This window comes from Sminthopsis crassicaudata, chromosome 1 (genome assembly GCF_048593235.1).
Source record: "Sminthopsis crassicaudata isolate SCR6 chromosome 1, ASM4859323v1, whole genome shotgun sequence".
NCBI lineage: Eukaryota > Metazoa > Chordata > Mammalia > Dasyuromorphia > Dasyuridae > Sminthopsis > Sminthopsis crassicaudata.
The window spans coordinates 513133107-513157108 of record NC_133617.1 but is presented as its reverse complement, the minus strand read 5'-3'; the positions used below and the strand labels follow the sequence as shown (position 1 = coordinate 513157108).

Below are 24002 nucleotides of genomic sequence, written 5' to 3'. Positions count from 1 at the left end.
CTTTTGTTTCTTTCAACATGATATAGTTTCTTTATCTCTTTTTATATTTTGCTTTGTCTATAACATGATTACAACTCCTGATTTTTCTGGATTCATATGATGCAAATTTTTCTAGTCTCTTCCATTTTATGTGTATCTTTGTTTTCTTAGTTGTTTGTTTTAAGCAACAGATTGTGAATTGTCTTTTTTTAAATCCATTCTTTCAGTCTTTTTCATTATTTTGGACTATTCATCTAGACATATTAATTCATGGCCCTTACACTTATTTAATTCTTCTTTGATCTATGTTCTCCATGGAATTAACATTTTTAATGTACCTATTTGGGGTTCCTTCTATTTTCTTTGTTATTGCTTTGTAGAGCTTGTTTACAATACATACTCTCTTTCTACTGTGTTTAACTCTTAGCATAATTCTAACAGGTGATAAAGAGTTAAGAACTCTCACAATGGTAGAAATTTTCTTTATGTCCATGACTGGGTAGTTCACTACCATCCTTTTAACATCCCTATGTTTATGCATTTCCCATTTATTTTGAAATTTCCTCTCTGGTTTCATGTCCTCTCACTCTATAATGGGTGTCAGTTGCCCCCTAGATGAAGAAGGCACTGAAGCACTGTATCTTTGCAGTTAAACTCATTGTAAAGTCTCCATTTCCATAAAATATTATCTCTCTTCCCCCAAAAGAATGTTCTTTGGTGGGCTTTCTCCTACCACTAACACAACATTGCCCCCTCCCCTTTTTCCCTATTTCAGTCTTTTTCTTCATCTTTTCACCTATTTTTTTCCTAGTTTTCCCTCTTCCTGAGAGATTACAGAATGTGTATTTTCCCTTTGTTTTTAACTTTGGACTTGATTAAGATTTATAACATGTTCTTTTTTTTTTTTTAACCTCCCTTTCGCCTGTATTACATAACTCTTCCATTTTTCAGTTTAGTTTGTGTCACCTATAGGGTCAGGATGTTTCACTTCTGTTTCTCCACCATCTCATCCTCTCTGTGACTTCTGCTTTCACCTTTTTCTATATTTTAGAAAGAAGATTAACAATTATCTTAATATTCTTTTCTCCTTCTTCATTCTTACCTGTATTTAACTACCTTTCTTTTATTTCTGCTATCTAGGACTTTTGAAAAGCAAATGGTTTGATCATGTCTGCTTTTTTTTCTAGGACTATTCACCTCTCTTAAATTTATGGTTAGGCTCAGATCTGTAGCCATCTACAGCTGCTTCTTAACACCTTTGCTCTTTATATCCCATCATAAGTCTGTTTCCTCTTGTGGTTTCTAGTGGGTTCAGAATAGTCCTATTCAAATTTCCTTTCCTTTATATTTAAAGATCTTTTTCTTGGTCTCTTGCAGAATTAATTTTTTTGTCAGTGGAATCGTACAATTTAATCATGTTGAAGTTTTCAATATAGGATGATGATGATGTTTTTCTGGGGAAATCTGTGGATTCTTTCAATTGTACTTGCTTTTCTGTGTTCAAAAATTCTAGATAGATTATTTTTTTCTTGTATTGCCATGTTCAGGTTTTTGAATTTGTAGTATTTTCTTCTGGGAGACCTATGTTCTCTTAAGTTGTTTCTGTATGTTCTTTCCTTGAAGTCAATATGCTCAGCTTGCATAAAGATCCTATATTCTTTTTATTTTTTAATTTTGTTTTCCATTCCAAATTCTTTCCTTTCTTCCACTTCCCTATGTAGAAAGAAGACAAGAAATATAATACATGTGAAGACATAAAGTCTTTCAATGTTATGTTATTTTGCTTCTCTTATTCCACATTATCCTTCACATCTGTGTGTTTTTATTCCCAATCAGTTGTCTCCCTTTTGTTTCTTTGGTCAATTTCACCACTGTGATTTCAAAAACTTAATTTTTTTTTAAACCACTTGGAAACATCATGCTCTCTTGGGAATCCATAGAGGCCTCTACTTCATTATTTGGTGTTTATTTTCCTTTATCTTGCAATTTTTAATTAAGATGGAAAAAAGCATCTCATATTGCAAGATATTGGAAAATGTATTCTTAAATCAGTGATTGATGTGCTTATACAAATTTAATCAAGAATTACAATAGCAAGAAAATCATTCCAAGAAATAAAAGAACCCTGAAGAATTCAAAATATAGTGGAGGAACTAAAGGTAGGACAAAAATGGTGCTCAAAAGTAATAAAGAAATTAAGGGAGTGAGGGAAAGAAAAAGGTGGCTATTATGATGAATAATATCTGGAAAACATCAGAGAGGATGAAGAACATTTTTTAAAGTAGCTTTTTATTTACAAAATATATGCATGGGTAATTTTTCATCACTGACCCTTGCGAAACCTTCTACTCCCAACTTATACCCTTCTTCCCTCCACCTCCTCCCCTAGATGGCAGGCAGTCCAATACATGTAAAATATGTTAAAGTATATATGTTAAATACAATATATGTATACATAGTTATACAGTTATCTTGCTGCACAAGAAAAATCAGATTTAGAAAGAATGTAAAAATAACCTGAGAAGGAAAATAAAAATGCAAGCAAACAATAACAGAGTGGAAATGCTATGTTGTGGTCCACTTTCATTTCCCATAGTTCTTTCAGTGGGTATAGCTGGTTCTCTTTATTACTTAACTGGAACTAATTTGAATCATCTTATTATTGAAGAGAGCCACTTCCATCATATTTGACATGAAGAACATCTTTAACTGGGTTTTCTATCTCCTCAGATTTTGGGTAATTTCAATCTTTTTTTTTTCCTCATAGTTCCTTATTGTTCATTTAGTTCCTTATTGTTCATTTTCTGACTTCTTCCCCCTTTTTTGCAGTTTCCCTTGAGGCCAGATCCCAAAATTATCTCAAACTTCTCAGACATGAGTAATTCTGTTTTGACTTCATTGTCTGCTTTAAGTGACTTTGGGGAGGACATAACAAGACCCATCTAAATGCCAGTTTACTTCTCCTCAAGTTTACTGGAGTACTTTCCATTCCACATACACTCGTGTATCTCTGTTCCCTTTCTTCTTCACTTCTCTAACTCAAGACTCTTGTAGCACAGAGCACTGCTATATTACAGACCTAGCCAGAAAGACAGAGACTAAGATGTCAGAATAAAGGCAGGAACTCGCCCAACCTCTCCCTCAAACTGCTCCAAATTCCTTTAAATAATGACTAAACAAATTTTAGTGTATCAGAACACTCAAAAGAGGCAGAGTAGAACATTTTCCAGCTGAAGGCAACTTAGCTTAGCAGAAACTGTGATACTAGGGTAGGAGTTCAGCATGTAGTCTCATTGCAGGCTATACCAGAGCAGCCCTGACCCCAGATCCTGATCTGGCCCCAGCTATACCTCTGAATCTCAACAATACTGGTGGCTTCCGTACCTTTCAGCTCAAAGACATCAAAGAGGATTTGGAAGGTCAGCAGAAAAGGTCTGTGGGATTGGGAGTAGGAATGGAGACTAGTGCATAATTCCAGGGAAGGTACAGCCCTGGCCCCTTCCCAGACCCCAGCATCAGCATGGCAGAACCTCTGAATCAGCAGTAGTGCTGAAGGCTTCTGGACATTTCAATTTGGGAACGCCAGGGAGCACTTGAAAGATCAGTAGAGAGGGTCTGTGTAATAGGGTGGGGGTCCAGGGTGTAGTACTAGTGCAAACCAGCCAGCACATCCCAAGTTAGCACAGCAAAACTCTGTTGTTTTAGCACTGGATCTTAAAGTTACAGTGGACCACCAACCCTCTTAACAGTTCCAGGGTAGAAGAGTGCTTGTGGTCAAGTTCCCAGAAAGATAGCATAACTGCACAAAACCCCTGATGCTTGGGTCAGTGGAATCAGAGCCTATTTTAACAGAGTTAAAAGCCAAGTAATAGGCTAGGACAATGAGCAAATAACAGAAAAATTTCCTGACCCTTGAAAGTTATTATGGTGACAAGGAAGATCAAAATACACTCAGAAGATGATAACAAATTCAAAGTGTCTACATCCAAAGCTTCCAAGAAAAATAAGAATTGGTCTCAAGTCATGGAAGAGCTTAAAAGGAATTTTGAAAATCAAGTAAGAGAGATGGGTAGAGCAAAAATAAGGAAAAGAATTGAGAGTGGTTCAAAAGGAAATGCAAAAAGCTAATGAAAAAAATGCTTTAAAAAGCAAAATTGACCAAATGGGAAAGGAGATAGAAAAGCTCACTGAGGAAAATCATTCCTTAAAAAACAGAATAGAGAAAACGGAAGCTAATGACTATGAGAAATCAAGAAACAATAAAGCAAAACCAAAAAAATTAAAAATAAGGGGAAAAAAAGGTGAAATATCTCATTAGAAAAATAACTGGCCTGGAAAATAATTTAAAAATTTAGGGTTTATCTGAAAGTCATGATTTAAAAAAAAAAAAAAAAAAGTCACCAACTTTTCAAGAAATTAAGGAAAACGGTCCTGATATTCTAGAACCAGAGGGTAAAATAGAAATTGACAGAGAGAAAAGTGAGGAAAGTTAAGAATTGACAGTCTCTGCTATTAAAAATACTAGTTGGAAAAGTGCTATGATATGTGGCTAATTTAAGTCCTCAGTCACTGCTATATATGCTTCTGAGACAGGCTTTTGATCTGTTTTCCAAATTTACCCTATGTACTTCCTTCAGTCTGGTCCAGTACAGTAATGTCAACCTCATTCAGTAATGGGGGCTTCCTACACATAAGAATCCCTGCAGGATGCATATTGATTTAATTTTGAAATGTAATATAATATGATCTGTTTTATCTTTATTTTGTTAAATATTTCCCAATTACATTGTAATCCGATTCAGCCTACATATAGAACTGTGAGCCACATGTTTGATATCTCTGATCTATTGGGTAGATCCTGCCTCATAAATTTACTAGCTGTGTGACCCTGAGCATATCATCCAAGTTTCAGTTTTAGTCATCCATAAAATGGCTCTGAGGTTCCATTCAACACTGAATCTATTGATTCTGTGCTCTTCATCCTGATCCTCTTATAGTCTTCATATTCATCATCTCTCTTGTCTCTTAACCCTTATTTTTAACACCATTCTGTTCTACCTTTAGTTCCTCCAGAGATATTTTGATTTCTTCAAGGTCCTTTTATTTCCTGATATGATTTTCTTGCTAATGGTAATTTTTTATTAAATTTTCATTCATTGATTTGAGAGTATCTCTTGAAATATCTTACAGGATGAATTTTTTTTTTCCTTTGCATTTACTGCCCTCTGGTTTGGTATATTGTTTCATTTTTATCGGCTTTATATTTTTATAGCCACTTTTTTGTTTGTTTGTTTTTTAGGAGGGTGTGAGAAGACTGGCTTCCTAGCAATTTATTTTTACTACTTTCCAAAAGTCTAAGTCACTAAAATAAGGCCAGACTAAGTTTTAAATGATTAGTAAATCATTTCTCATTTTACTATGGATATTTAGCTGAAATAGAAATAAAGTATTCTGGGCATCTTATTCATAATCACACTTGAGCCTTGATTTTTTCTTAGGTCTAGGAATTTTTTGCCAAGGGTAAAGAAGCCAACAAAGAATATGGTGATTCATCCACAAGAGGAACTTAACTTGAATTGAATTAAAGCATCCTTTTCCATGCCTCTCTTCTGTCCAAAAAAAAAAAAAAAAAAAAAAAATTGCACTTAGTCTTCATGAAAGAATCAAGAGTGGGGTGCAGGACCCATAAAGGTCTTGGACTAAATTGAGAGGCCTGGTGTTGACAGGAATATAATAGTTCCAATTCTGCTTTACCATGGTCAGATGATTTCTGAAACGGGTGTGCTGCATTTCAAGGTATTCATAAGAGCAGGTCAAAGAAATGCAGGTCCAATCCCTCCTCCCCCTATCCCCTAAAAAAGAAAAAGAAATTATAGTAGAAGATAGAGAGCAATCTTACTAGATTCCTGTTCATATCTAATGATATAAAAATATGGAGAAGTTATGAAACAAAAGATGAAATTGTACAGCAATGGTGAATAAAAAGATAGTTTCAGAGTTTTAGGATTCCTACACAGAGACCAGTATTGATTAGCCAATAAGTACCCTTGGAGAAGACGGTTTCATCTCATTCCTACATCTAATGACTGTTCCCACTTTGAGGCTGATTAATGATAAATTAAAAGGACATCTCTGATGAACAAAAAGACATTCCCACTCTTAGTCTGACCACCACAAACTACCTCTAACAATTCATTTTTAATCAAAAAGCAAATATTAATAATGCTATATATAAGCACAGTCTAGTCCTTTCATCTATCCTTGGAAACTAAGTACTATTAAATACTATTTTGAGTAAGTGTTCCAGTTAAGGAAAATATGATTAGGTCTTCATTCAAGAAAGATTAAGAACTTCTTGCAAATGAGTATTATAATTCTTAAAGTTTATATCACAACTGAGATTCTTAGTGCTTTATGCTTCCCTTTCCTTTTCTGTAGTATTATAAAGATGAAATTAGGAATTGTTTAGGAGTTGTCCTTACAGGTTCATAGTAAGCAACAAAAATCTTTCCTTTTGTTCCCACCCATTTCATCGTGAGTTGTCTGTTCTTTTAGCCTTTTTCTGAAAAGTTGTGGGGTAGAATATTGATTTCAAGCAAGATGAACATTTTCCATTTCTTTGCTCTCTCCTTAGATGCCAGTCTGTACAAATCTATTTATACTTAACCATTAGAGCTCACTTACGTCCCTCCACATCAAAATAATAATTAGGAACTTAATAAAATTATGCTAGTGTGCCAGCCTAACTTCATTTTGAAGGAGTCTGTATTCATTATAATCTTTCCTATTTGAAGGTAATTCTAGTCATGTGATGGTGTGAAATGAAAGCTAAACTCCTTGATGAAATTAATTAAAAATAGAAAGTAATTTTGCTAATTGCAAAGTGAATAATTTGAGGCTTGTTTGCTTTTTTGTGTTTTTCTCTAGGCAGCCTTTCCAATAAATACATGACTCAGGGAAAAGCCTCACAGAAGAGGACCCAACAAGAATCGTGAGGGAACAGAGCACCATTAATGGCATTCACATAAACTCTGAAAATGAGGCTATTTTACCTAACGCAGCTCAAGTATACAGGACATGGCAGCACGTATCAGGCTTCACCTTAACATTTAAGGAAAATGACAGTTGGTTGTTCTTGCTTTTTATTTAATGAAATTGCTAATTTTTTAAACAAATTTTAATATTGTCCATCTGCCACAGGCACCTGCTCTTACTAAAGTTGAGCAATTTAATTGAACTCCATTTTGTTTGTCTTTGATAACTAGGTTTAAAAATGTGTAGTTAGGACCTAGTACATAATAAACATACTCCCCATGGTTTTTAATCCTTTCAAAACATACTAAAAATATGATGTGGAAATTAGCTTTCTTCCCTCCTCCTGCAAATGTACTTTTTGTTTTGAAAAGGGAAAATGGTATTTATTGTTGTTTACTGAATCCTTGTGTAAAAGAGTTTCATATATGGACTGCCTCCACCATATCCACAAAAATAATTCAAAGACATCTGTAGAAAATTTGGTAACATGGACAATAGTAAAACTTTTATGTAAAATTTCTATGGACAAAGGAGTTCCATTGAATATTTTTTTGTTTTGTTTCCCCTTCTCTTTAAATATGAGTTGACATACTTGCTGCACTTATGTAAAAATGGAGATGTGAAACAAGTTGTCCTATTTGATGCTGCTAAGAATATACATCTACTATCTGTAAAACATGTCAAAGATAAGTTCTTTCACTGTGGATTTCTAATGCTCTACAAATTGAAGAGGCCATACCTGCCAATCAAGATCTCAATATCATCTTGGGCTGTTTAGAGACCTTCAGAGATATAATCTTTAACTTCATAAGTCACTGAAAAATAATATATCTAGTAAATGGTCCAAACTATGCTTCCATTATTTATGATTTTGAAATAAAAAGCAAATTTTCAATCTTTAGTTTTCTAACATTTTTTCTAATGTTTCTAAAAATTGCTTATCAGAATAGCAAAATAAATTTAAAAGTGAGCCACAATATTTTTGGTTCCTTTTAAAAAGTATATATAACCCATAGCCAACTTTCTTGATGTTCTTAAACTTTTTTGTTCTTCAGCCCAGAGTTGCCAGTTGCTTTTCCAGTATGTTAGGAAGAGATACATAATATTAAATACAGATGGACTGGGAAATCCTAAGGAAATGTTAATGAACGTGTTGAATCCCATGTTTAAAATAAGTAGTTTGAGCTAGATGACCTCTAAGACTTTAGCATCTCATGATTCTATGATTCTTTCCAAAATTCACTTTAATTTTGCCTTTTACATTTCTAAATGTAAATGAATGTACTTTTTCTAAGTCTAACTTAATAGAAATCTTAATAGCATTGTAACCCACTGGTAATCCTTGGTTCACAACATCAGATACAGTTTCTGTGATAAGAGTATGTACTTGATAAATTCCTGGACCATGGCCTTCAGTGAATGATATCTCCTTTCCATTTTTGTAATGGTGGCAGTAAAGTGGATAAGAATCAAAGTTTTTAGATTTTCTAAACATTAATTTAAATTTTTTATTCTGTTTCACTCTGTGAAATTTTATTTTGGTTATCATGTCAAAATACTAATAGAAAAGCAATATTGTCATTCTTGCTAGAAATCAAGAAGTTGTAACTTAATGGAAGGATGGTTCTTAAGTACTCTTTGGATAAGCAAATAAAGGAGTTGCGGAGTAGATTGTTTTCTTCACAAACTCAAAAGAAAGTATACACATTATTTCCTGAGTTCTCATGATGAACATAAGACTACAATGAAGACAATGGTAAGTTATGTATGAACATCTGTGGCTGAGAATAAAGAGACATTGTACTAAGAACTCATCTTCAATCCAAAACATTGTGTACGACACTGTTACACTTTCTATTGAACTTGAAAAATTAGGCATAGGAAGACAATGAAAAAATATAATTAAAGAAAAAGCACTTGTTAAGAGCCTATTATATACCAGGCACTATATCTAGGAGAGAAGGGGGCATTTTTAAGAAATAATACAAAATAAAATAACAGGACTTAGCAACTGATTGAATATGGGGGGGTTGAGAAACAGTTAAGTATGAAGGATAACACTATGGTTTCAAACATAAGTGACTGCAAAATGAGGGAGTGGTAATAGTAATAGAGAAGTTAAAGGGGAGAACTAGTGGGGAAAAAATAGTAAGTTCAGGTTTGGACTTACTGAATTTATGAAGTCCAATAGTTAGAAATGTGAAGCTACATGTCAGGAAAGAGATTGTTAATGTAAGATAAATATGTGAATGATCTACATAAAAAAGATAATTGAATCCTTGGGTGCTGATGAGGTCACCAAACAAAAGGTATAGAGGAAGAAGAGAAAAGAGCCCAGGATAAAGCCATGGAGGAGATTATAGCCTCTGGTGAGTAGTGGCTATAATCTGAATGAAGATCCTAAAGAAAGAGAAGCAGCAATATGGTAGAAGGAGAATACAGAAAGAGCAGTATCATGAAAACCTAGATAGTATCAAGGAGAAGATGATCAATGGTTTCAAAATCTATAAAGTGATCCAAAAAGATTAGGATTTTTTTTTAATCACTATATTAGGCAAATAAGTAAATTCATAACTTTGGAGAATGTGGCTTCTTTGAAGGATAGGGTTAGAAGACACTGCAGAATTAAAATAGGAAAGGGAAATAAAGGCATGGCTTTTTAGGAAGTTTAGCCAGAAAAAAGAGGAGCGAAAAGGAATTATAACCTAGTATGGTCAAGACTGGGAAAGATATGTGTGTGTCAAAATAAGCGAAGCAATCCATAAAGGGTGAGAGTGAAAGTGAGAGCTGGGATGATAAAGGGAGAGTCAGTCTGCTGGAAAGGACAGGATGGAAAGCATTCAACGGTGCATGTAGAAAGATTTGTATTCTTCATATGAAAAGGATGAAGGAAGAGATAATGGCTGAAGGCATCTTGAGGGATGTGAGATAAGGAAAAATTCAACCAAAAGATATACTGAAGCAATAACTAGTAACACAGCAAATTATGAAATAAACCCATAACATCAATCTTTCTGCATAAAAAAGAAATATAAAATTAATTCCATTCAAAATACAGTATATATCTACTAAGACACAATAATTCTATAAATATAATTGCAAAACAATGCTTATGAACAAAAGTGAAAAATTGGAGGAAAATTGAACATTATTGCTCATTAATGAAAGCTAACATAAAATCAGTGCAATACCAATTACACAAGCAATGAATAACTTCTACAACTACCCAAAATAATTTATCTGGAATAACAAAAGATCTAGAATCTCAAGGGAAATAGTGGGGGAAAGGAAGAAGGGCTAAAAATACCAGATGTGTAGCTTTGGTACAAAGCAGTAATCACCAAAATTTTCCTGGTGGTTAATAAACAGAAAAATTAATTAGCTGAACAGATAAGGTAATAATAGAAGCAATCAGACATATCATAGATGTTCAATAAACCCAGGGACACCAACATTGAATGACCTAATTTACAGGAAAGTTAAAAGAAGTTAGGTTTAGACTGGCATCTTAAAACATGTAACATAAGCCCTAAATAGATATGTGACTTGATATAAAAGATTATATCATAAATTAGAGAAAAGGGAAGATAATAGGAGTACTTAACAAAAAAAGATCACTAAAGTTTAATGGATAATTTTAATTACATATCAAAAACAATTTTGCACAATCAATCAATTATTTGGAAAAGAAATAGTGAACTGGGGAGGAACAATGTCTCTAATGAAGTTTTAATATATATACAGCAAATTGACAAAGGAGAATGAGAGCCATTCCCAATAGATAAGCGGCCAAAGAATTTGAATGAACAATTTGCAAATGAAATTATACAAACTATCAACATGAAAAGTGTTCCACATCACTAATTTTAAAAAGTAAGAAAGACAAAGTTATGCTGAGCTTCTACCTCACAGAAGCAAAGATGACAAAAAAGGAAAATGTCAATTGCAGGGGTGGTGTGGTGGTGGAAGGGGCTGTGATACTCTAAAGAAAAAAAAAAGATGACAAAGATCCATATATACAGAAATATAAAGGAAAACATCTTTGATCAATTGCAATGACTAGTCCCAACTTGTACCATATCAGTTCCAAAGTAATGGAAATATAACAGTAATAACAGCTACATTTATAAGATACTATATGCCAGGCACTATGCTAAGCATCTTTAAAATTATTTGATCTTCACGATAATCTTAGAAGATGGGTACTAATAGTATCCTTCATTTTATAACTGACAAAACTAAGGCAAAGAGAATCTTAAGTGATTTGCCCCACATCACACATTAAGTGTCTGAGGACACTTCCTGCTATCAGCCCAACTCTATTTTTTGCTCCCCCTATGCAAGATGACCCTGTCAGGAATACCATGCTGGTTTAGGGGAAGATAAGCAAGGGTGGAACCTCTCAGATCTCTTCAATTAGAACTTTTGAACCAGGCAGATTGAGAAAAAGCTGATGCCATCCAATTCAACAAACTTTGGTGAAGGATCTTTCAAGTACATATTTGAAGTTCTTGATATATGGCAAGTCCCTGCTTGAAGTAACACATATACATTAAAGAAAACTACAAAATATATCCATACTAATGTCACCTCATATACAGAAAAAAAAGTAATCTCTGGTGGGAAGTGGGAGATGGAATATTTAAATGAGGTGATCAGAAAAAGGCCTCTCAGAGAAAACAAGCAAGAGTTTCTAAGAGGTAAAGGAAAGAAAGCATTCCAGACATGAATGGGAAATGGTGTACAAAAAAGGCATAAGGTCACAAATAGAATATCTAAAATAGAAAACAGCAAATAGGCTAGTATTGATTCTAGTCTTAGTACATATTATTTACTTTTATATTAAATGTCCAGGTAAACTTTCCCTCTCATTGATCCTGATAATATTTTGTCCATTGTCTCCACTCCCTTTCACAAGCTGTCCAATATGCCTAGAATGTACTCCTTTCCTCACTTCAACATCCTAGGATCCATAGTTTACTTCAAAGTTCAACATAACCACTTATATGAAGTATTTTCCAGTTTCCCAATTTCCTAGTGCTTTTTCCTTCAAATGTAACATTGTAAAGATAAGCTTTAAGACTTCTTGATCAATGCAGTGACTAATCAGGACAGATATGTGCTGAACTCAAAATGAAGAATGAGAAAAGAAATTGAGTACTTGTTAATTGAAAAACTAAAATAAAAAGCACCGTGTGTGTGTGTGTGTGTGTGTGTGTGTGTGTGTGTGTGTGTGTGTGTGTGTGTGTGTATTATATCTATATCTGTTTATAGATAGTAGGTAGACAACTAGATGGATGGATGATTAGATAGATAATCTAAGGCAGTGTGATACAGTAAAGAGAAACTGGTTTAGGAGCCAGAAAGACTTTAAATCTTGCCTCTCGACACATTATTAGCTATATAACTAAGGCTCTATTCCTAATCTTTTACTTATATGTGTACATGTTTCAAAAGATATAAACTCCTTGAATAGAGGAGGACTGTTTTTCCTATTTGGTTTTTGTTTTTGTTTTTTTAATTCATAGCACTTTGCATAATGCCTAATCCTAGTAGGTACTTAATAACAATTGATTGGAATATAGAGTGAATGGACCTGGAAGACTGGAATCAGATGGTGAAGGACTTAGTTAAACTTCTATATGAAATGATTATAATTAGTACTGATGACCTTTATTCCATTCATTATCCCTTTTAGTTGTAATTTGTTTTAATAGGTGAGGATTGAGTTGTTTGAATCAGAGATTTCCCAATTTTTTTCATCTTCTAACTTTGTACAAATTTGGATTTGTACAATTGGTGGATTGACTGTACACAGCTATACAGGAATGACTCCCATCACAGTAACAAGTGTGTCTACTAAAGTGTAATCAATTACATTTGTGTGTGTGTGATGTTAGGTATTCATCAAGTCTACTACCCCCTAAATCTTCCTTTGAAAAAAGAATCCATACATGAGGTTTCTAAGTAATATACAAAACTTTGGCCTCTTCTATTCTTTATTCCTAGACCAATATATCTTCTAATATATTTCTCTCTTTGCTGATCTATTTCTAGAATGAAATCACCAAGCATTAAAAGTATACATTGAATGCATTGATTTGCTTTGAAGGTTCTTATCAACTCCAAAGAATTTCTCTACCTCATCTTCTGCAACAGATGTTGATACATAAGCTACAATTATTTCATTGTAGACTTTTTGTAAATACTTAACCATAACAAAATATCCCATGAAATGATGTTCCTTCTTACCTTTGAGTTCACAGTAAAATTACTTTTTCATTACTTGCCTCTTCAAAGAGTCTCCACCATCTAACCTTCCATTTACCTAAATTTCAAATTTCTCTTGGTTTTGTTCATAATGAGAATGTAAAAATTGATATGACTAAGTTCTCTAAAAGTGGGGACACATACTAGCCTTAGTATCTGAATAACAAGAGAAGTTCTTACTCCTTATTCAGTAAATTTAGGATCAGTCCTTCTGAAGAATAAAGGATTTTCTGGACACTAGACTTATAAGGACTCTCCAAAGGCTCCTTGATTTTTTGCTTGTCTTTTATTTTTAACCTCTTGTGAAATCTCTTGCTTCCTCAGATAACTGACTCCCCTTAGCACTGTGGTAAATAATGAGTATTAATTTTTTTAAAAAAGAAAAAAAAAGTGGGTACACATTATTTAGTGGACAAGAATCTCACATTTAGAATACCAAAAGGGAAGTTAAAGTCTATAGGCAGCCTAAAAACTCCCTATTTCTTAGTATCTTCAGTTCTCTTTTCTACCGTTCTGTCACCATCATTCAGATACTGATGAGGACTTTTCAGGAATGAGAACAATTTTATCTTCATGTAATAGGGTAAATCAGGAGACATCCCTCCTCTCTAATTTGCCTGACTGAAGCACTTCCCATATTACTGAGCAAGTCCTCTGATCTCTTCTATTGAACCTTATAATTTGATCTTTTAGAGGCCAAATCAGTGATTTTTAGTTGGTAATCACATGATGCTATGACTGGAGATTGTCACAAAGACAATTATCAGGAAAAGTCACCCCTTTATCAGACTAGAAGAACTATAGAATAGCTCCACTTCCTTCTCTTTTGGAGTCTTTCCAAGTTTAGGACATATCTCTGACTTTCAACAAAGGGTGTAGGGAAGATTTCTCATCCCCAGCAGATATGAAAGATGAGAGCACATGGTAACCATAACATATATTTACTTTAATGAGCCCGACACTGGACATCAAATCCCTGGCTATCTCTTCTGTTTTAAGTTTCTTCCCCAGGATCCAAGTCACCAAATAGCAATCTTGAGAAATATTTCCATTCATATTGGTAACCTCATAAGTTGAAGATGTTAGAAGTTATTGAGTTGAGTGCCAGTTGCTCATCATGTCCCCACCAACTTGTAAGAAAAGATATCTACAACCAGAAAATTTGAACTTGTGAGTTGCTCATAATATAAAAATCCAAAATGAATCATCAGTGTATGAGGGAAATGGAAAATATAATAAAGGGGAAAAGGAAGGAAAAGGATATCTGGACATTTATTTAGAACTTAGAAGAATTGAGACTCTTGAAGAAAAGAACTAGAAGCTTTAAGAAGCTGCTTGTCCTCCAAAGAATGATATAGGACCAAAGAAATTCTCAAGTGAGAGATCATCCAGTAAGAATCACTAGAAGAGTAGTAGCTAATTACTCCCTCCCTCTAGGGTAATGAGACAGATATTTGTTGGTCTGATCGCAATAGAAGGAATGTCTGCTGTCTTGTCTGGCCATATATTAAAGATATTTAATAGAAAACCTCCCAAGACTTACAAAAAAACGTATGACAACTATCCACTTCTTGTGATTCATATAAGCACAGATGGCATTTCCACAAAGAACCTAAGAAGTGTTTACAAAAATTGTGAAATCTTGAGTAAGAAACTGAAAACCAATGGGGATAGATTTTTTTCCCCTTATTTTTGTCCATTGCAGGCAATAGATAGGAAAAAAAAAACTAAATTAAAAAAAGCTATGAAGATGGTATCTTAAGAATTAAAATACATATTTCTGGACCATGACTTACAAGATAGAAATCACATATATTCTTGGCCAAAAATGGAGTACGTCCAACAAAATCTGATAGGAATATATTTGTCAAGGGCTATGCAAAAAACAAAACTGATATAAACTAAAAAAGAATGAAAAAAACAACCCACATATATCTCCCTTGTTAGATACTATAAATATAACCACAAAGAAGGAAGAATAGCAGCTGAGACATCCAGAAATTCACAGAAGACAAACTCCAAGGATAGTTATTAATCAAACCTATGTCTTCCAATGTCTATGTTCAAATGGCCAAAACTTAGTCAAGAAAAGGAAACAAACATTTGGTGGGATGAAGCCCATAATTGGACTATGACTCTGATAGGAACACTTTAGTCAAAAGAAATAGGGTAGGGGGCTGGAGTGGGAATATCAAGAAATGACTTTGTCATTAGAGTAAAATACAGAGTACTAAAAGAAAAACTTTGAATTTTGGAAATAAGTCAAAAGCCTGACAAGAAGTATGATTATAGTAGTAATTGATATTATAATTCTATTCCAGAGCCTTCTCTCTTCAGAACAGCTAGTAACTTCTTGAGTTGCCTTACTGATGGTTTCATCCTTCAAAAAGTAGAGGAATCAAGAAGGGGAAATTGTCTTCTGGTGATTCTTACTAATAGGGAAGAACTAGATTTCTGGGACACAAATGATGGAAACTAGGGAGAAGTAACTTCCATTCTTTTTGTTGCTGTTCTAGATAGTACCTATTTACTTGAACTGAGAGTTTATATACAAAACAGTTCATTGAATGTTAAATGCATCTTTAACGTGTATGTGTTATTCATATAGGTGAAGCTTTTGAGTTTGTTTGTTTGTTTGTTTGTTTTCTGAGGCTGGGGTTGGAGTGACTTGCCCAGGGTCACACAGCTAGGAAGTGTTAAGTGTCTGAGATCAAATTTGAACTAGAGTCCTTCTGAATTCAAGGCTGGTGCTCTATCCACTGCGCCACCTAGCTGCCCCTTTTTGAGTTTTTCAAATGCAGTTCATAGGAAGTCATGAAAAGATATCTCTGAAAGTTCACCTAAATATTATAAGTCTAGGAGAAAATTATTTTGTTCTTCAATTCAAGTTGCCTTCCTATATTGCTGTCCCTTAAAGGGGAAGGAGTATTCCAAGCTTATATCCTAAGGACTGACTCCCTACAAAATGCTAGTTAATAAAAAGATTACCACAAATAGTGAGTAGCAAATAAACCTATTTATTCAAGAAGATAGCAAACAGAAATCAGGGAAGTTATAAAGATTATAATAAATCAGGTATAATACACAGAATGAGCTTTCTCATTGGAATATATATATATATAAACATGCATATGCATGTATACATGGATATGTTAGATATTATTATATATTTATATATAAATATAAATCTGTTATATTTATATATAATCAGCAAAACAAGAGAAACAGAGATAGGGGAGAAAAATAGAAAAAATCCCTGATTTTATCCAAAGCAAAATTCTCTTTAAGTCTTTAAAAAGTCAAATTGTAAATCAGAAACATGTTGAAATACCAGCCTCCTCTACATGTTTCCTTCCCAAATCAGTTCTCTGTCTCTCTGGGATTTTCCTTGGAGAGAACCAAGAAACTTTCTCTTCTCCTAAGCTTTCTCCACAATTCCACTCCTCAAATAGGTAAGCAGCATTTAGAATCACATTTTCCACCAGTGAAAAGAGTCTTATATAATACAAGTTTAAACTCTCTTTTACACACCAAATATAGATAGAAATATGGATGGATAGATGGATAATTAATATGATTTATTTACCATGCATGTGCTTCTGAAAGAATTGAGGAGTATCTTTTAATATTCTTCTAAAAAAAAAAGGCACCCTTTTATTCTGTAAATTTATTCCAAAAAGTAGTTGGAAGAAAAACCTGTACATGAAATTTTAGACAGTTACTCTTTTGTGGCTCTATCTTCTATATGCAAGGCAGTGAGACAAGCAATGTGGATTATAAGAAAAAAAAAAAAAACTTCATTTAATTGTCTAGATGCTTTGGACATAGGCTATGGTTGATGTTTGTTGAGTGAGTAAATTAAAATTATAAATGTAATTTCCTTAATATTTAGGCACAAAGACAACTATCTTTATTAATCTTTTTTTTAAAAATGCATTCCTTTTTTAAGAACTTTTGAGAAATATACTATTGCTCTGCTTCATGACTAGCTCCACGTGAAATTTACTCTCTTTTGTAACTTGCTCCTGGTTATTACATCTTTCAAGTATTAACTTGACAGAATAATTTATTTTGCTGCTTAGTGACATTTCCTCTGGCTTTCTCCTTTCCCACTGCCTTCTGTATGTATTTGCCCTGTTCAAATATGAAACATTTTTCAGACTTTAAAAATGTCATATAAATGTTGTTTGTCCTTTGTTTTTGACATGGACCAATGACATCACAAGGGCAATGTCTTAATTTGCACATGAATGAGATTTAAATGAAGTCACTCTCTTTAGGGAGGCAGCTAGGGGACAGTTAGGTGGTGCAGTGGATAGAGCACCAGCTCTGAAGTCAGGAGAACCCGAGTTCAAATCTTGTCTCAAACACTTAACAATTCCTAGCTGTGTGACCCTGGGCAAGTCATTTAACCCCAACTGCCTCAGCAAAATAAACAAACAAACAAACAAACAAATAAATAAATAAATAAATAAATAAATAAATAAATAAATAAATAAATAAATGGAAATAAAGATTAAAAAAAAAAAAAAAAGTCACTCATTCAGAATCTTCAAAGTCTAGCTACAAGATGAAAGTCAAAACAAAAGCCCCAGATGCAGTGGATGACCTTTATGTCTTCGATATCTGACCAAGCTTCAGCTACCTTCATGGTCATTGGGAACAAATTGCTCTCATCTGCTCACTCTGCCCAGGCAAGCTTTCACATGCTTGAATTGAACATCCCCCTAAATCATGGAAGGATTGTCAGTTACCCTCCACCTGGTTTACTCTGTCTGTCAGCATGATTTTACCAATGCGTGGCCACTGTACATGTTACAGTTTATTGAAGCCACAAGTAAGCATTGGATGAAAGATGGACACCAGAGGTGGATAATCAGTCTATGAAAAGGGCTCAACGAGCCTTTGTACTTAAGGTACTAAGTCTCCCTGGACATCTTATATGCCCTCATGTAAATGTAGAACCTCACATCCCTTTTTTCACACATAGTCTCACCTATGTGATTTGCCCAAGGCTACATAGCTCTTAATCAGGAGAATTCTCCAAATCTAGCACCCTTTCTCAGTAATTTGCCTATTTCATTCATTGCAATCTAGGAGGTGCAGTGGTTAAAGTACAGGTCCTGTCTCAGGAAGACCCAAGCTCAAATATGATTATGGGCCAGTCACTTAATCTCTAAAACACCCACCTCACAGGGCTGCTATGAAGATCAAAAGAAATGGTGCATATAAAACATTTTGCAAACCTTAAAAATGCCATATAAATACAGTACCTGTGGTGGTACTTTCCCCCTTCACCCATAATATCTACAGAATAACCACCCCAGGTTCAAGATCCTCTGTAAATCAATATGCACTCTAACCCACCATTCACAAGCCTTCACCAATGCAGTCACTGAGTCATTAAAGTTGAGAGCAGAAAGCAACCTCATTTAATTCCCACTATAATGCTTTACAAGTAGATATCCAGCTTCAGAGTGAAGATCCCTAAGGACATGAAGCTACTGCATCTCAGAGAAGCCCTTTCTACTTTTAATTTAAAAAGTTTTTCTCGACATCAAGCCTATATTGGTCTCTGCAACTTCTATCTCTTCATTCTGTCCTTTGGAGCCACAGAGAATATTCACCTATCCATATAGCAAGCCTACAGAAAGCTTGTTCCTTGTCACTGCTCCACCAAGTCTTTTCTTCTCCAGGTTAAACATGACCACTTTCTTCAACCAATTCTTATATGATATTAATTCAAGGTAGTGGACCAAATTGATTGGACACTCTTCAGCTATTTAATGAAGCCTTATGTACAAAAATGAATGTAATACTTAAGATGAAATTTGACAGGGATAGAGAGTATACTGGGACCATTTCCTCCTTTATTCCTCAAAGTTCCATTCTTCTTGATGCAGCCCAAGATCCCTTTCACTTTTTATGGCTACATGTTACAATGCAATTACAAATGCACCTTACAGTGCTCTTAAGACCCCTAGGCCTTTTTCAGAACACCATGTCTCCCCCATATTATACTTGTGAAGTTGTTTTTTATATTCAAGTACAAGGCTTCTCATTTATCACCAATGAAAATTTAATTCAATGTTCTAGCTATTTAAAATCTTTTTGGATCAGAGGCATAGCTAAGATGGCGAAGTAGCAGGAAGAAATATAGCAAGTTTCCCCCAATGAGATTCCTTTAAAGAGATCTAGAAATATACCAAACTGAAACCTGATAGGGAAATACAAGAAATAAGTCACTGTGAATCAACTTCCCAGACAATGTCCACAAAAAAAAAAAAAAAAAAAAAAAAAAGACAAATAGCAATATGGATTCTTGGGACATGGTTGAACCAGGAGCACTATAGGACAGGGAGGATTATCTATACATAATGGCATACAGAAAGGAAAAAAAAAAAAAAAGACAAATAGCAATATGGATTCTTGGGACATGGTTGAACCAGGAGCACTATAGGACAGGGAGGATTATCTATACATAATGGCATACAGAAAGGAAAAAAAAAAAAAAAGAAAAAAAATGTGCAATACAACTTTAATCTGTATTATCAACATTTTCTCCATCCCCCCCCTCTTTTTTTTTTTTTTTTTTTTTTGGTTGAGGCAATTGGGGTTAAGTGACTTGCCCAGGGTCATACAGCTAGGAAGTGTTAAGTTTGTTTCGGATAAAGGAAGTTAAGTCTGAGATCATATTTGAACTCAGGTCCTCCTGACTTCAGGGCTGGTGCTCTATCCGCTGAATCACCTAGCTGCCCTTATTGATCCCTTTCTTAAAGCTAGACAATAAAACAATACATCAAGTTCTGATTTGTAGTGTTTGTTTTCTGAGGCATAAATGTACACACTAGATATTTGGTAAATCATTAAAAGTGGGCTCCAACACATCCCTGCATAAGAGTCATATTTGAGAGAGAATGATACAAGTGAAGGATAAGAAGAGTCAACTTACTACAGGATGATGTTAGGTAATGTTATTGCACTGTCCACAGTAAGTATGCTCTTCATTGAGCAGGTATCTCCATTGAAATGGTACTTCCACTGACCTTGATGGACCTGCTCCCCACCAGAATTGTTAGTGTCTTTGTTGAGCTTGCTCCTTGCTGGGCAGAGTGGTACTTTAGCTGTTCTTGCTTATTGGACACAATAGCATCTTTACACCAATCCTTCCAACCTCTACTTCTCACTGGATTCCGTGGTGTGTCTATTAGAATAATTTTTGCCTTTCTGAGCCATTATTCTCTTGGGATACAGTGATAAGAGAAGACAAACAGCTCTTTGGCCTGAAAATACACCCAGCAACAAACAAAAGCCGAGCAAATAGCTCCCAGGCTAAGATTAGAGTATGTTTTTTCCTACATCTTAGCCAAAGAATAAGCTTTTTGTTTCATATAAATATTTACGCTTAGTCTCATTAATCACTCTTGCATATTCCACTAACATCTCTAGCTAAGCTGCAAATGAATTTGAGCCAGGGCAAAAGGAAATACAGAAAGATCAAGACACTCCTCTCCATCTATACTTGTCTTTCATATATGTAACTATCAAGATAATTGAAGCAGCAAAACATCCTGCAGGAGAGAGAGGAGGTAATATTATGTGCTTTGCAAATCAAATTACTACCTTTATTTCCATCTCTCTTTAGACCCTGATGGAGACAACCCAGGACACTGAGCCCAAGAAGCTTGTAAATAGTAGTGTCCCCCAAACCATCAGACCTGCTCCCAACCCCAACAATATATCAATGAGGGGGAAAATAATTGTGGAGAAGGGAACCACCTTCCTCATCACTATCAGAAACAGGTGACTAACTGGCATTTTCTGGAAAATGAGCACAGAATCCCTGGGAGTGGCAGCATCTCCCAGACCAACAATTCTACTTCCAATCTCGTCTAACTATCCATCATCTCAGGAAGCAACTTCTGTGAAAAAGGTGCCAAACATCATCAAAATCTATCAATTACCTATGTCTCTCAAGCCAGTTGTTGCTAAAACAAATCAATCTAGGGGAGGGAGACAGGAAGTAAAATTTGCCAGGCAAGCCAAGCCACCACCACTGCCTTGACCACCATTTCCCCTCAGATCCTGATGGAGAGAATCTAGGTTTCTGACCTGAAAAACCTGGGAATAGTAAAACTTCCAGCTGAGTGCCTTCAGGCTTCATCTTAGGAAACAGGCCTGATGAGATGCAGCTTGGCAATTGGCTATATCTACTGAAGACCCCCAAAATAATACATCTTATCACAGAAGTCTTTTGTATTGTCAAATGGTTCAACATTAGAACTGACATGATGTTATCAGTGGAAATAACATTAAAGAAGAGGAATTAATATTTGCTTTGCTACTAGACCTTAAGGATTTTGAGACATTTCCATTTGACATGCCACTGAAACCATTTCATATGTGTTCTCTTCCTCATTAGAATGTGAGTTCTCTGAGAACAGGAATACTTTCACTTTTCCATTTCTATCTTCAGCCCTTAGCACAATGCTTTCCACAGTGTTTATTGCCTAATAAACACAAAGGGGGATGCAGCTAGGTGGTATAATGAATAGAGCAGTGGGACTGATAAATCCTAACTCAGACACTTAATAGCTATGTGATGCAAGTCATTTAACCGTATTTGCCTTAATTTCCTCATTTGTGAATGAGCTGGAGAAGGCAATGGAAAACTGCTCCAGTAGATTTGCCAAGAAAACTGCAAATGGGGTCAATATAGTCATACACAACTGAGCAACAATAAACACTAATTCAGCAATAGGCCACACAATCAAGACCTCCCAATATAAATTAAATTATATAATTTAAATTTAAATTTATATGTAAAATAAATAATCCATTCACTAATTCAACAAAACCTAATTGCTTTGGTGTAGTATTTTGACCATACACATAAATGTGAGCTTATTGGAGTGTGCCAAAGATGTTAAGAGTACAGGAAAGGGGGCAGCTAGGTGGCGCAGAGGATAGAGCACCAGCCCTGAATTCAGGAGGACCCAAGTTCAAATGTGGTCTCAGACACTTAATACTTCCTAGCGTGTGACCCTGGGCAAGTCACTTAACCCCAGCCTCAGGGAAAAAAAAAAAAAAAAAAGAGTACAGGGACATGGATTGTGGTTTGGTTTCTGAAAGAATTCGGGCTTCATCTCCAAATCAAGCAAGGGCACTTATCTGGAACTTTACTTGGGGTAAGGGAAGACACACCCTGTGGGCCTCCTCCTTAAGATAGAGGAACAACTCAGCAGAATGAAGAGAGGGTTTATGTAGAAGGGAAAGTTTAAAAAACAAAACAAAATAAAACAGAATTAAGACAGAGCAGGCAAATTGGAGAATTTGGGGGATATGTTTGGACAATCTCAGAAAAGTCTGACTGGATTAAGGTATACATGGAAAAGCTAAAAGGCTATTTTATTCAAATGAAGTCTATGAGAGAGAACAGAATTACTATGGGTGGGCAGCAGCTAAGATTCCAATCAAGCCATTGATTATATAATTTAATTTATCCAGGCAACATTTTGGAGGGATCTTGATTGTGTGGCCTACTACTGAGCAGCAGCAACATGACAAGAAAGAACTCCACAGAGAACATCACACACAGTCACAGCAAGATTTTGTGATGATCAACCATGAAAAACTTTGCTCTTCTCACCAATACAATGATCCAAGACAATTCCAATAAACTTGGGATGGAAAATTCCATCCACATTCAGAGAAAAAACTATGGATACTGAATATAGATCGAAGCACACTGTTTTTGGTTGTTATTTCTCCTGGTTTTTCCCTTTTCTTCTGATCTTTCTTTCCCAACATGAATCAGATAGAAATGTTAAATGATTATATATGTATAATCTCTATCAAATTGCTTGATGTCTTAAGGAAGGAGAGGTAAGGGAGGAAGGGAGAAAAAAATTTGGAACTCACAAGTTTTATAAAAAAGAATATTGAAAACAAAGGAGAGGAAGGAAGGAAGGAAGGAAGGGAGGAAGGGAGGAAGGAAGGAAGGAAGGAAGGGAGGGAGGAGGAAAAATCGTGACCACGGACAATTAACCATTTTCTCTATCCCCTCAGCTTCTGGATCGGTAAAACGAGCATAATACCTACATGATCGACAAAGAATTGTCATGAGAAAAAGCAGTTTAGGCTCCAGAGAAGTGCTGTAATTAGATGCCTGCTAGAGGTAACTGAACCTATTACTAGACTGTCCCATTTACAGCACCGGAAATCCGTCAGGGACTGACTATTCTGTCGACGGTCTAAACTTCAGAAAGCGAAGGAGAAAAGAATCCTGCAGACTGCACTTAAAGGTGTGTCCTGCATACATTTTCTCCCTCAGTAATAAGCCGGTTGTTAAACATTTACCAGCATACCTTATATAAATATTGCTAAACTCACTGAGGGGGGAGGGGTTGTCCTATCAGTGGGCAATACGATCTCATTCTGCCTGATTGGCTCCAAAGAAGGGGAAAATATCGAAGTTTCACGAATCAAGTTACACCACACCCCACAGGGACCAAGTGCCCGAGCTTTTTTCGCCTATCTTCCTTTTCAGCGTCCTGACGCAAGAGTACGTTTACTTCGTTGCGCGGTCACGCCTTACGTCACACACAGGAAACACTAATTGACGGCTCGGGTTTCTCGAAACTCCCTTTCATCTCTACAGGTCCTTTCTTTCCTGTCAGTCATTAACTTTTGTCCAATAGGAGCAGGAAGGAAAGGAG

General features: G+C 35.2%; 1 protein-coding gene and 1 long non-coding RNA gene across 10 annotated transcripts in view; one reads left to right on the top strand and one right to left on the bottom strand.

The window, feature by feature from the left end:
- Positions 1-7915, top strand: part of TUT7 (terminal uridylyl transferase 7) — an 86858-nt gene extending 78943 nt beyond the window's left edge. For 7 of the 8 annotated variants that reach the window (XM_074281656.1, XM_074281660.1, XM_074281655.1 and 4 more), the window contains one exon: positions 6907-7915. In XM_074281656.1, the coding sequence (XP_074137757.1) occupies positions 6907-6974 (68 nt within the window). In that variant the 3' untranslated portion in view covers positions 6975-7915. The remainder of the gene's footprint in view (positions 1-6906) is intronic. The other variant, XM_074281658.1, reaches the window with a different exon arrangement.
- LOC141550718 (uncharacterized) lies at positions 1041-23969 on the bottom strand. 2 transcript variants are annotated; one of them, XR_012484670.1, is made up of 2 exons: positions 23677-23969; positions 1041-1692 (listed from the first exon to the last, which is right to left on the bottom strand). It is a non-coding gene; the product is annotated as an uncharacterized LOC141550718 (long non-coding RNA). The 2 variants fall into 2 exon arrangements; XR_012484671.1 differs by having other exon boundaries at positions 23386-23915.
- Between the last annotated feature and the right edge of the window lie 33 nt (positions 23970-24002).